The 13,901-nt window shown below is 35.8% G+C and overlaps 1 protein-coding gene across 11 annotated transcripts in view; it reads right to left on the bottom strand.

Moving 5' to 3' along the window:
- Nucleotides 1-1,157: 1,157 nt before the first annotated feature.
- Nucleotides 1,158-13,901, bottom strand: part of UNC80 (unc-80 homolog, NALCN channel complex subunit) — a 224,811-nt gene continuing 212,067 nt past the window's right edge. For 7 of the 11 annotated variants that reach the window (XM_017546781.2, XM_017546788.2, XM_017546782.2 and 4 more), the window contains 4 exons: nt 8,172-8,253; nt 6,994-7,105; nt 6,159-6,358; nt 1,158-5,101 (listed from right to left, as the gene is read on the bottom strand). In XM_017546781.2, the coding sequence (XP_017402270.1) occupies nt 4,835-5,101; nt 6,159-6,358; nt 6,994-7,105; nt 8,172-8,253 (661 nt within the window). In that variant the 3' untranslated portion in view covers nt 1,158-4,834. The remainder of the gene's footprint in view (nt 5,102-6,158; nt 6,359-6,993; nt 7,106-8,171; nt 8,254-13,901) is intronic. The other 4 variants (XM_017546790.2, XM_037745097.1, XM_017546791.2 and 1 more) reach the window with 2 other exon arrangements.

The following is a 13,901-nucleotide window of genomic DNA, read 5'->3' as shown; positions in this document are numbered from 1 at the left end:
GCACAGAGAGGCCAGGAATCTAAACTAGAATGGCCAAGGCCAGGTAAGTCTATTAGCATTAGATCGCCTATTTTGTCCAATCATATTTCTACATGGCTGTCTATACTTTGTTGAACCTAAGTATAAAAATGGGTAATCTCCCCTCTACCTTTGGGTCTTCATTCTGAAGGCTCCCGTGCCAGGTAAAACTATGATCAAGTAAGTTTTTAGCCTTTTCTCTTGTTAATTCCTCTTTTTGTTAGTGATTTTCAGCAAAACTTTTGGGAGGGTGAAGGGAAAGTTTACCCTTGGCCCCTACACCTCTCCAATGCTCATTCACAAATTGCGTAGGTTCTGAACTGTTCACACACAGTTCAGAAATGGGTAAGAGTATCCTGATGCTAAATATGCCTAAGGTCAGGAAAAGAGAGAAGGGGGAAAAAATGAGGGGGGAAAATGGACTTAGCAAGAGCAATCTTTGGGAGTAAGGATAGAGCACTTTGTATAAAAGACAGAACTTGGACTACATGGTGTTTCTGGCCACATTGTGAGGACCACCAGATCTTTAACAATCCCACTGGGAAATCTACCAGTTATTCCAGTAGATTAAAGCCTGGGCAAATAAGTTTATTTTTATTTTGAAAGTTAGATTTGGGCCAGGTGCAGTGGCTCACGCCTGTAATCCTAGTAGTTTGGGGGGCCGACATGGGCAGATCATCTGAGGTGAGGAGTTCAAGACTAGCTTGACCAACCAATTGGCCCTGTCTCTACTAAAAATACAAACAACAAACAAACAAAAATTAGCCAGGCATGGTGGCTCATGCCTGTAATCCAGCTACTCTGAGGCAGGAGAATTGCTTGAACCTGGTGGTGGAGGTTACGGTGAGCCAAGATCATGGCATTGCACTCCAGCCTGGGCAACAAGAGTGAAACTCCATTTCAAAAAAAAGAAAGAAAGGTAGATTTGGAAAGCATGAGTAGAGTAGAGCTAGTTTGTGGGGAAGAGTGATAGGGAGTGTTTTGGAGGTATCTAATTGGATGGTGACCTCAGGCCAGACTGGGGAGGTTGAGGATGGCCAGCAAGGCATTAACAAAGGCATACCCCTGGATCTAAAATGAACATCTTCCAGAATGAGTCAACCTCTTCCCCACATTAAGAATGAAACATACACATCCTAAATATTTTTAGACTTATTTTATTATATGTGCATACCTAAACACAGAAGTCTTAATATCTTTCATAAATATCTTTCATAAACATTTCAGTATTTATTCATATCTATTTTTTCCATGTTCTTTGGTCATTCAGTATTCATAATAGACTTTATAGTTATCTGAGGGAAGTCGGCTGTGTAGTCAATCTTTTGTTTTTACCTGTAAAATGGCTAATAAAGGATTTTCATCCTGTGGTCACAGTGACGATTCAAAGATTTATGGAGGTAAATTGATGTGTAATCCTAAATGATCCTAAAACAATATAAGTAAATTTGCCTTAAGCTTTTCCAAATACATTCTGCCTTCAACTTGTTTTTATTCTCCTGAGTGTCAAATCAAAATTTGTTTCTGAAATGCTGCAGCTGAGACCCACTAAATTAACTGAAGTGGGACTTTTTACTCACTGCCAAGACAAGGCCATGGAATTGGAAATGTAAGGTCACAGGGCAACAGAGTGACTTGGTGTGATAGCAGCAAATTCTGGAGACTGTGTTCTATTAAAGTATCCTTTATAACTGGAGGAAGGATATTTAGTTCATGTTTTGGACTGTAATTCTATTCATTTATGACCCTTTCTTCCCTAAAGGTCCTTACACACACCCTATTCTTATCTCAGATACTCTCAGAGCTGGGCAGCAGAGTGTAGAAAGTTCTTTGTTGACTAAAGGAATATAATGCTAAAAAAGAAAGGAGCTATCACCTTGTGTAAGGTACTCTTGGAGGCTTGAAACAGCAAACCAGTTACTCCCAGCCTGTGCAACAGGCCTTAACCAGATCACCAGTACCATAGAGTTTTCTACCAGCACTGCCATGCCCATTTATGCCTTTTGAATTTGACATTGTAGTTCTCAGTGCCTTGTCTCAATGCACGCAATAACTCAGTTTCCTTTTTAGAAAAATGAAATAGCTTATCTAATAGAATTCAAGAAAGCTGCAAATACTGAAAAATGAAAGTAAAATGTTTTGCTATAGGAGATCCTACATCCAGGATTTAAACTGTTTTAATTGGATCTGAGTCATACTATCACGGATAACACATGGTTTATTCCATAGTCTCTCAAAAGTTAATTTCAGAAGAAGCAACCTCTTTGTTGAGTCTTAATTTTTTCTACGTGGGAAGTGGGTACCTTTTTTAATTTTTCCTCTGAATAAGATAAATATCATTAAGCATTGTGGCTTAAGAAATGATCTATTACCAACACTGTATTTATCATATGTAGTAATTAGCTTTTAGTCATGTACTTAATAATATTTTGAACATTTATCTTGAACTTTTTTCTTATCTTCCCCAACTTTTTTTTAATAGTTATTCCTTTCAAACTCCAGGTAACAGTATTCCTGAGAATACATCTTGTGACAGTTTTATGCACACACATATAGATACTTTAGCCATTACACATAAACATTCAACACATTACATTCAACACATTTAAGGGCACCTTAAATGAAACAGATGCATACATCTGCAAAATTTCAGTAGTTCCAGTATGAAAACATTCCTACTCTATAAGGCCCTGTTTCTCAGAGTGGAGGCTTTTTTGCAAGCTACAACATTGCTTAGCTTATTGAAAGTTTCTAATAAGACTTCCATACACAAGAGTGAAGGAGTCAGGCTAAAAGGCAGACGGACCAGCATAATCATGTTCAAAACAGCCCAATACTTTTTAAATATAAATAAAGGTATTTAGGATTCTTGTTGGATATTTAACAATCTTTGACGTCTTTGCTATTTAAATATTTCATACAATTATACATAGATAATTTGAATCAAGAAACTGGAACAAAGCACACACATATATAGAGACTCACATAGCCCAGACATTTGTAATTACCAAACATAAGGCCTCTAATGCTAATTGAGCAGCATAATTTTTAACAGGTGAAATATATCAGCTTGGAATCATAAAACCACTTAACATTTATATTCCTGCACTTGAGAATTATTTCAGCTTTAACTGTAAATAACATGAAAATATTGTAAAACACAAAGGAGGTCATTTACTGCCTCAATTTTCTGAATTGTTAGATTTGAAATTTTTAGTTTTGTTCTTTTTAACTCATGGATATCTTTAATTCTTTTAGTGATAGGACCATAACCCCAAATTATATTTGAAATTATAAACTACAATATAAACAATGCCTATTTAATAAGCAATTCTAACAAAAAATAATGTTCCTTTATGATTAAGGTGGGTTTAGTAGGTATCCTCTTTATGTACATATACATTTCACAGTCAACACACTCAAAGTTTAAGCATACAGAATGTGTTTTAAATTCATTGCAGGGTAATCAAAGTCTGTATTTAACTTCATCATGAGGACTAAAACACATACACACACACACACGCAAGCACACCTATACCACCACACCAATTTAAGTATGTATATGAGTTTGTATATGCCTAGTTGTTAAGTAACAGTTTTCTAATGTAAACTGTTAAAATTGTGAAATTCATTTGTGAACCACATGATGCACAGCCCTGTGACAAGATTAGTAATACATTAGGTGTTGACCTCACAAGCCTTCTAAGTCTTACACTTTTCTTGAAGTAACTGAACTTCAAGTTAAAGGCCTGTTTGTAAAATATATAAACTAGAGGTGTCTATGAAGAAATTGTTTACTTTATACGTTTTTCCTTATAAACTTAGATGTTCCAAGTATCATAAGAATATTGTCTCTATTGGAAAACGTTATTTTATTAAACTGATTCTAGCAACACTAACCTTAATATCTGAAAATATGCCCTCAAGGGCAGGCACAGGATACGGTAAGGAAAAGTATTAATAATCACATTTCCCAATAGTTTCTAATCTTGGCATTGATGTAGTCAGGGCTAGGAATAGGAATACCATCTCTTTTAAGTGATTATATTTACATTTAGGTTTTATAATTGTATAGGCTGTTTAGGTTCTTCTTAATTCAGAGTTATTTTCTGATGATTTCTAGAATATTCTCTAACACGATAGATTATGAAATGGGATGATTATGCCAACTGCATTTTGATCTACAACATGCAATGAAAACGACAGTTGAAAAATAAATATCTAAAAGTCCACAGCTCTATATATAGTATTTTTTTTTCTTCTTCTAAATGGCTCTATTGTTAATCAAAACAAAAATGGCTGCAGGCTTGTTATTTAGTATCCCCAAAGTAAATATTTTTCTTATTATTTTTTATGTAAATTGCTACTTGTATAGCCAACCTGAATTAATATTTTTAAAACTATAAAAATAAATATTTGCGTGAGATGTATAATGTGAGTAATCTCAAAAAATTGCATTCTATTTTTAGACCATATTATTTGTTAATATTTCTATGAAAGCAGCACTGAATAGTATATATTTTTTAACTGCTGAAGGCTTCTTGAATCATAAACAATGTGCAGTGAAATGGCTCTTTCCCCTTATTCCTCCCTGGTTTTATGATTTTCACACAACTAAATCCTTTTAGCCATTGACTTTTAAGATGTTTATGAAACATTATGTGTATTGGCAGCAAAATCTATTCAGATTTGTGCTACCCATTAGAAATAAAGTGCTATTTTGTAATTAATCTTTTTTAAGCAAAGGTATTGAACTTGTAGTAGAGAGATCACTTTCATGTCTTCTGTATGCCTGCAGAGCTTACAATATACAGAATTAAACATGAGACTCATCTAAGACTTCATCCATTTTCCCAAGCTCAGTGGGAGTAAAAGTGAACTGGCTAGACAGTAGGGGGTTCTCCATGCCATTTTCCTCACTGATGTGAAGGACAGTGTCTCCATGCTGTAGGAGGCTGGATGTCTCGAGGCCCGTGAAGTCATCAGGGTCAGAGAGTTGGGTAGAGGGTGGACTGTGTGCAGTAGCACCTTGTGCTTCTGTGTCCTCCTTCTTTTCTCCTTCTTCAGTGGGGAAGTTCTCACTCTGTGATCAAAAGGATCATAACATTATGGAATGATAGAATGGGTACCAGAGAAGAATATACAAAAATGTTGTTGTCTAGTGGTAATTAGAAAAGGAATCAGATGGCTAGTCCCAGTTCCAGCCTTTGTTATAGGTAGGATCTTATGTAGGCCCTTCCAACTTTCTAACCCTCAGTTTTTGAACCTGTAACATAAACATAATTTTTGATCTTGCTTATCTTAGATACCGTGAGGATCAAATGAGATAATAATCTTAGTGTTAAAATGCTTTTTAACCATTAAAGACTATACAAATGTATACTGTAATATTGCCCTTTAGTTTTCCTTAAATACCACATGAGGAGAATGTAAAACTATATGAATTCATTTATAAAAATAAAAAGAAATATATCAAAACAGGAAAAATATCAGCAGGAAAAATAGCAAAACAATGAGGAAAAAGATCAAAACAAAAAGTTCCTTTCATCTTATAGAACATAGAGGTTCTTTTTTTAAAGGCTTTATCTAAACTGGTAACTTTATTTTTTAAAATTGAACTATCTTTCAGCTATCCTTTATCTGAAATGCTTGGAACCAGAAGTGCTTTGGATTTCTGATTTTGGAATATTTGCATTATATAATTACCTAGTTGAGCATCCCTAATCAAAAAATCTAATCTAAAATGCGCCAATGAGCATTTTCTTTGAGCACAAGCTTTGAATGTCATATCAGCACTTAAAAGGTTTCCAATTTTGGAGCATTTCAGGTTTCAGATTTTTAGATTAGGGATGCTCAACATGTATAAACCAGTTTTCAATAGCTGTTTTCGCTGCAAAGTATTTTCTCTTAGGTTTTTCATAACTAAAAATACCAAGACTTTTCTTGGTCCTTCTTAAGTAGATATATTCCTGGCTACATTTTATATAGATTTTCTTTTTCATGATGGCAGGAGCAGTGTCTGTTTGGATAACAAAGCATTGCAGACCTGGACTTTATATGGAATAAATGTGTGTATCCAAGTGGCTGCTAGAAATAAGTACACAGGGAGCAAGCCTTGCCTGTTTCTCTAGTGCCCTCACCTGCTTGGGAGACAGGCTGTGGAGATCCGCAACAATTATGGCAGGAGAAGATGTGAGGACTGGTTCATCCGCTGCCTCTGATTTCCTAGATGGGACTGGGCTGCAGCCCTGTAGTTGGCCTGTGGCAGGAAGTGCATCTGTTGGGGCAGCTGCTGGCTCTGGCTGAGCCTCAATGAAGGTCACAGACCGTTTCTGATCCGCTGTAGGTCAGAGGTGAAACAGTAAATTGGGGAAGAGTTGGTGGAAATGGACTGTGAATGCTTAATAGTTGGTTTTAACCAGTGTCTCCTGGTTTTTTTAAATAAAAACATTGCTGGGCTTATTAATAAATGAGAGCATGTTCGAATATTTTTCACATTTGATTTCATCTTCTTGCAAAAAGTAGGACTTAAGTAGAAAAATCATTTTCATATAAATGGCCTAAAATAACATTTGTGTAGAGCATTGGGTGAAGTTGGTCATTCCTACCTGATAACACCTGCCTACAGGACTTAGAAATCCCTATTATTCACCATAGCTTTACCTTCAATGAGACATATAGCAAACCCAGTTTGTTTCAGTAAAGAAACCACATCCTTTTATAGTCAAATTTCATAGTATTAGTGGTTTACCTTGGGCTCTTCCATTTGTCTAGGTTCATGGGGGGTAGAGACAGGGATTGGAGAAGGTAAGAAGAAAAAAAAATACTACGTTTTTCTGGGAAACTCCTTCCCTTATGTTAGCACCTCCCCAAAGGTATGCTTATCTCCATCAGCTCGGTTTTTGTAAGCCTTCCTGGCTGAGTTGCATGGCATCATGGCAATGGTATATTCAGAAGGGACACAGGAGACCTCACCAGACGGCTTCGTTTTAGGTTGAATGCTCCTGCGAGTGGTTGATAGCCGAGCCCCGTGGCGATTTTTGGGTTCAGTCTGAGTTTTCTGACGTGATAGTAGAGGACGTCTTAGCTAAAGAGAATAGGCAGAATAAAACTTGCAGGAGAATCTAACTGCTTAGGAGGAAATTGTTTGTTTATTTATATGTTTCTGTGGATTCTTGTGGTTGTTCCTTACATTTATAGCTGATAAATTTATTTCTTCATATTTAACTGTAAGTACTTTCTTCTGACATTCCCTTTAACTAGTTCGTCTCCCAGTTATTACTCCTTTATATATGCCAAGAACATTAACTAATTTAGATAATAAACTTGAGAATTTCAGTTATTTTAGGATGCAAAATGAATTATTGCTTATTGATCAACCTTTGCTCATTTAAAACTTATAGTTGAATATATGCTGACTTTCAAAGGGGAGGTTTATTTTTAAAACCTCAGATGCTGGTCAAGTGCCTGGTCCCTGAATCAATAATGGGAGGCTCCTATGGAAGCAAAAGTGATAAGCTGCTTTCAGATTTTTATTTAGAAAGTAATATAAAATAATTCCACATAAGGAACTCTGTAAAGATGATCATTACTTCAATTTGCTTTAAATTTAATAATCCTGAAATGAGAAAGGATAGACTTCTTTTTCCTTGCCTCTATGCAGAAACAGGCCTTAAATCAACTGTATAACAAATCTTCCTCTATCAGTAAGTTTGGCTGGTAAAGAAGGTTTCTAGGTAAGGAACAAATAGAATTACAGGCCTACTTACTTTACTACATAATCAACTTTGCTAATAAGAAAATTCAGAGCTAAAATAGAATATCATTCGGCTTGCCTAAGTATTTACACATTTTAAAGTTGCTCTGTGCTGCTTATTTTAGGTAGGGTGAATGCAAAATATAAACTTTAAAAAAAATACATTGTTTTATTTAATTAGTTTTTTACAGACAGGGTCTTACTATGTTGCCCAGGCTGGACTCTTAACTCTTGGGCTCAAGCAATCCTCCCACATCAGCCTCCCCAGTAGCTGGGATTCCAGGCACATCCAGCAGCAAAAAGTAATTTTAATATACATGGGCATTAAAAAGCACACATTCTACAATCCAATTTGTAGGATAGTTCTCTTGTGCTTGCACTTTAAAGGTCTGCTTACCTGCCTCAGGCCCCTCTTCCTCCCCAGTGGCTGCTGAACAAGGAGGTTCTGTTGACCAGGTTCACTTTGTATACTTGCCACCCTGCCAAGCATCAACAGTGTTAGCGTACCCTGGAGATAGTACAGGAGACCATCGTCTGGTGGGTGTTAGCCAAAATCACTTGTACGATAGTCGCTTCAAAGATATCATTATCTTTGAAGGATGGTTGGGAGACCCTCTGGGATGGGTATTTTCAAAGGTTTGGGAGGGAGGACAAGGCCTTGTAGCCCCAAGCGGCCAAAATTGAGATTCTGTTTTTAATCACTGATGTCGTATCTGTCATTTGGAAAACATTGGTTTGATCACACCCCTGGTTTGGAAGCCACCAAAAGGTTTAAGATGTCATATTCTAATCTCAATTTTTTTCCAGTGGGAAGGGAAACAGTAGTGACAAACACACACAAACAACTCTATCACATGGATGGGAACACCTTTTTAAAATTTCAATTTAAATGAAAATAAGATGGACAAATATCAAACACATCAGACACAGAATTTATTTGGGTGAAGGGGCACATTCAACACATGTTTGCAGCCTGAAGTCTCTGTGACTATTGAGTAAATGAATAGTCACATGGGTAAACAATTAAATGTTTTTTAAAAAATGGTTTTAGATTTAAAGGCTGGCAAAGTATAGCTATAGTTAAGTTATCATTACAACTTAGGAGCTTTAATATCGAGTAACTGCACTCAAACATATCATGCAGTTTATAAAAGCAACAACCTGCTCCCCCCAAATTTACTGTGTATGTGTGTCTTTTGTATGCAAAAATGACTGGAAATAGTTGCTATTTTAGTTTTGGGTGAAGCTGAAAATACTGACATGGGCCCATGATCCTTTATCATTCTGCATGCATGTATAAAAGATATTTATAATGGGAGTGGAGTGAAGAAAAGAAGTATCCTGTGCCCCAGATAATATTATAAGTCTGTGGATGATGCCAATGTGATTATTTGGTTAATGGTTAATTAATTTCTGCTTTGTCTTTGCAAAAGGAGAGTCATCTACAGATAGTTCTTAAAGTATAATATTCCACAGAGGAATCCAGAATCAGCAACTGCTCAGGGAAAAGAAAGACTGTATCTGTTCATTTCCATTTTTTTAAAAAAGAGCTACTTAAATACCCAGCTGCAGTAGTAAGGAGAGAGACTGATGGCAAGACAGGCAATCAGATGTTTCCCTTTTGTATTAAATATTGGTTAATCATTACAAAATTGACACAGTCACATTGGTCTTTTTTTAAAAGTCTTACATTTCCACTAAAAAATCAATATGATTCCCAAATGGAGTTCATCAAAGTTTTTATGAAATAAGGATGTAATTACAGCATTTGGGGTACACAATAACAAAATCCATAAAGATTACCAAAACAGGTGTTTTTAAACTTTCTTGTTCTTCTGAATATTGACTTTAAAAAGATCAATGTGCATTATCCTTACACATATATAACCTTGAAACAGATATGATATCTTCATATCATATCTTCATCCTTTCCATGAAGATAGAAAATTACCCCAAAGGAACAATGCAATAAATTCTGATAAGCAATTAAGACTATGTTGCTGGCATGTTTGAAATGACATCTCCTTTTTAGTTATACATTTTAATGTGTCTGATAAATTGGAAAGAGTATTCAATAACCATATGCGCCAAAGTAGGAACAAGTTTCTCCTAATACTAAGCAAAGCTTTCATTGGAATGGATTCTTCATTGACATCTAAATGTTACCTCAGTTCCCTTGGCCATAAGAGGAGGTTAATACTTACCAACTACCTCCCATTAAGGTAGAGAAAAGAAGTTAGTTGATGTACAATGGTTTGAACATGAAAAGTGATGTACATAGCATGCTTTCTTGTTTTACATTTGATGTTGTAATGAGTTTATTGCTTCTAGAATACTAAAAGGAATTAGGTAATAAAATGTTTTGAAAACAATAGGGCAGAGAAAATGAAATCGAGGCAGTCCACTTGTCTCATTTTTATTCAGGAATCTGTGATTGTGAGAAAAAATGGCATAAGAAAAGAAAGGAAATTCACGTTACTTAGGGAGTGTTGAATGTCAAAACATAATGGTAATTTCACGATGATTATTCCAGGAGAGGATCATAAGCATCAAAATTTTCTCTATGGATAGAGAGGCTTATATCTAAGAGATGTATCAAGTTTATAGCTTTAGTATTTAGCTGTACTGTAAATGATATAGCATTTCATCATGAAATGCACACATCAAAGATGAAATTAAAAATATATCCTTGGAAATAACCCAGCTGATAAATTATACTTGCTCTAAAAACTTGATTGCTAACATGTTTATATTTAGAATATCAAAGGCTGGCTTAACTATGTACAGTTAGGACACATTACGAATAAGCAGCCAAAAAAGTTCACAATGATAATTTATGCAGAACATGTTTCTTTTTCTGGGATCTATGTCAAATTGAAGTTGCATATAAAAAGCTTCAATTTAGCTTCTCTCCACTTCATGTAATATTTCAGTCATCTGTAGGATTTGTGATGTAGGACTATAAGATGTGCATTACTAGAATGAACAAGGGGAAGACTAAGGGGTTTTCACTAAGCACCTCCCTATGTTATGTCCAGTTTTCATTTGAATTTTTTGAAACAGTTCCATCACAGACCCCACCTACTACAACTGCAGTAATCAAATTATTTTCCTCTTTAGGGAAATACTATGTTATATTTGATGGTCAAATTTAAAAATATTATATTTTATGGTCACAAAACATTATATTCCAATAGACAACTGAATCCTTTCAGATGAGTGAAATATAAATTTCATGCTCTGAAAAGTTGAGACGATTTGTTGAGATATGTCAGAATAGTGGGACAACTTCTTAAAACTGTCCTACAGAAAAACTGGTTTTCTAATTTTTTTTTTTTTTTTAAGACAGAGTCTTTTGCTCTGTTACCCTGGCTGGAGTGCAGTGGTGCTATCGCTCCTCGCTGCAACCTCTGCCTCCCGTGTTTAAGCAATTCTTATGCCTCAGCCTCCCAGGAAGCCTGGCTATTTTTTTTTTTTTTTTTTTTTTATTTTTTTTTGGTATATTTAGTAGAGACAGAGTTTCACCATGTTGCCCAGGCTGGTCTCGAACTCCTGGCTTCAAGCAATCTGCCTGCCTCAGCCTCCCAAAGTGCTGGAATTACAGTCATGAACCACAGTGCCTGGTCAGGTTTCCTAAAATTTTTAATCTTGGGAATGAGATATGACTGATCTCCTCAGTTTTGGCCAAGTTATAGGGTGAAACAATAAGGATATAAGCAAATAAAGCTTTCTAAATTGAAACATGTTACAACATATTTAGGAATAAACCATCTCTTATGTTTTTGAGTCACTGAAAAATATCACTGGGTGAGACCAGCACATGGAAAAGTGAATTCATATTTTCATTGCTTTTATCTGTACTTTTGGTTTCAATTTTAATACAGTTTAGAGAAATATAGAGGTGGCACAAAAGACATGCAGCATCATCGTTTACCCTAAGTGATTGCCTTGTGACAGGAGTTCCTAGAGCCAGCACCTCACTGGAGCAATAAGGCATCTGTAGAGAGCAGGGAAATACGCAATAGACTAAATCCTACTTCCCCTTTCTCAATAAAAGATTATTGTTTAAAATTTACTTAACCCCAACAACATCTGACAAAATATAGCTTAAGTGCCACATAATTTAGAGATTATAGATGAAAACCACATTGAAAGGGGAATAATCTGGATCTTTGATAACCAGTAAGAACTGCTTTAGCAATGGCAAAATAGGTATCTGTGTATCACAACACATTTTCTTAGTCATTAATTCTCAGCTACTTAAAAAGATTTTTTATTTTTTTGTACTTTGAGAGTACTTGCCAGGTTTTATGCTTTGAAAATGTGTATAATCATGAGATGGGTCCCATTGTATAGGTTATTTTTCTTTCTCATCACCTAAACTACATAGTCTTGTTCAAACATTTTTTTCACTGTGCTTAAAGTATCCTTGCACAATCAAATAGCATTGTAATCTTTTTTAAAAAAAATTAGAATTGACTGTCAATTCCTGCCTTTCAAAATGTTCTAACATGTCTAGCCAAAATCTAATGCTTTAGTGTAAACATTTTGGCCATAAGCTCTTGAATAGCCTCTGTCTGTCTCTGTTCTTCTGGAGAGAAAACGTGTTTATGGATATGTGTGTATACTTCAGGGTAGAGACAGAGAGGGAGCATCTACAATGAATTTCCATGACTCTAAGAGCAACACTCTCTAGAGAAGAGAATTCTCCCATGGAATATTACTTCAGTTTATTAATAGCCAATACAAAGAATCTTTTCTGCAGAGCAGAGCGTTTCTAACAGGCTATTTCTGGAGATGAATCTAAAAGAAACCGGTTAGCATATTAAAAAAAATACTAGAAATAATTTTTGATAGGTATGGAATTTTTTTTATTGATTTCCACTTATTCATCAGGGTATCTTGGTCTCATCCTCATTTAGCCCACTCTATCCAACTTACCCCTTTTGTCCAAAACAAGTGTCCTTTCAAAAACAAATACTCATGCAAATTTGGCAAAATGTTAAAAGAGGGTGGGAAGAGCAAAGTTTATTATTTTCCCTTAGGTATGCTTCCTAATATTCTCTAAGCTTTAAGGCCAGATTTTCATTAAGACTACTTTGGGTGTATTTCAGGTCCTCAGTGTTGAGTGTATGCTAAGTGCAATTACCTGGTTAATGCCTTACTACTTCAGGATTTTAGAAGTCTGCAGCATAAAGAAAGTTCATGCCAAAAATAAGAGAGTCTGGAAATTAAATACAAAAAGTATATATCCTATTTTGTAAACCAACTTCCTAGTAAATGCCAAGAGTTCCTCTCCTCCAAAGAGAACTTGGTGACATGATGTAGTTCAAGAGATAAGATCTGCAGGATATGGCAAAGGTGGATGTGCTACTGGTTGGTAGAAAGCCTCTATACTATTAGAATTATTTCAGAAGCCAACATGAATGCCTCATCTTCCCATTTCTTAATGACCACAATTGGGTCTGGGTGACTCACACCCAGAACTAAAACACAATGGTCACAGAAACAACAGATCAATGGCAGTTGACCTAAGACAGTCATCAAAGTACTATCATGACTGACTAATTCAGTTGTAGACAAATCAATAGCTTTGGCTCTGAACCAGTCTTACCTAGCAAAAACTCTGGGTTTATTTCCATTGACACTGGAACCAGGACACACTGAACTGGTTTAGAAAACTACAAATAGGTCCTTTGACCCCTAAGCCTGCTAGAGAGTGCCAAATAACTCGGGAGAGTTCATAAAAATAATCTCAAATTCCTGCCTTCTCTCACCAACCCTGGACTAGTCCGTACTCATCAAGAGTAGAATTTGGCCTAATTAGAAAAGCTCCAGCACAAAGCTAGCTAAATGGAAGTCTGATCTAATACTCTCTACTCTAAGTAGGCCAGTGAAATTGTCTTCTAATCAAGGTTTCCATCCCACATGTAATTTTAAACATTAAATAAATGCTTTCTTTGAAAGTAGTGACCACCTTGCTAGACTTGGTTCAGATCTCTTCCAACACTGTGAACAATAAAGGGAAGCCTTCTTGAGGCCTGTTTTGTTTCTCAACTTCCTCCTTGCCCCCAAAGCTCCTACTAATGGAATTAAGTCTGCAATCTGCAGCACTTCCACATTTACC

Source organism: Cebus imitator, unplaced genomic scaffold (genome assembly GCF_001604975.1).
Source record: "Cebus imitator isolate Cc_AM_T3 unplaced genomic scaffold, Cebus_imitator-1.0 Scaffold191, whole genome shotgun sequence".
Taxonomy (NCBI): Eukaryota; Metazoa; Chordata; class Mammalia; order Primates; family Cebidae; genus Cebus; species Cebus imitator.
The sequence above is the reverse complement of the archived record's forward strand: the minus strand, read 5'-3'. Positions and strand labels throughout refer to the sequence as shown.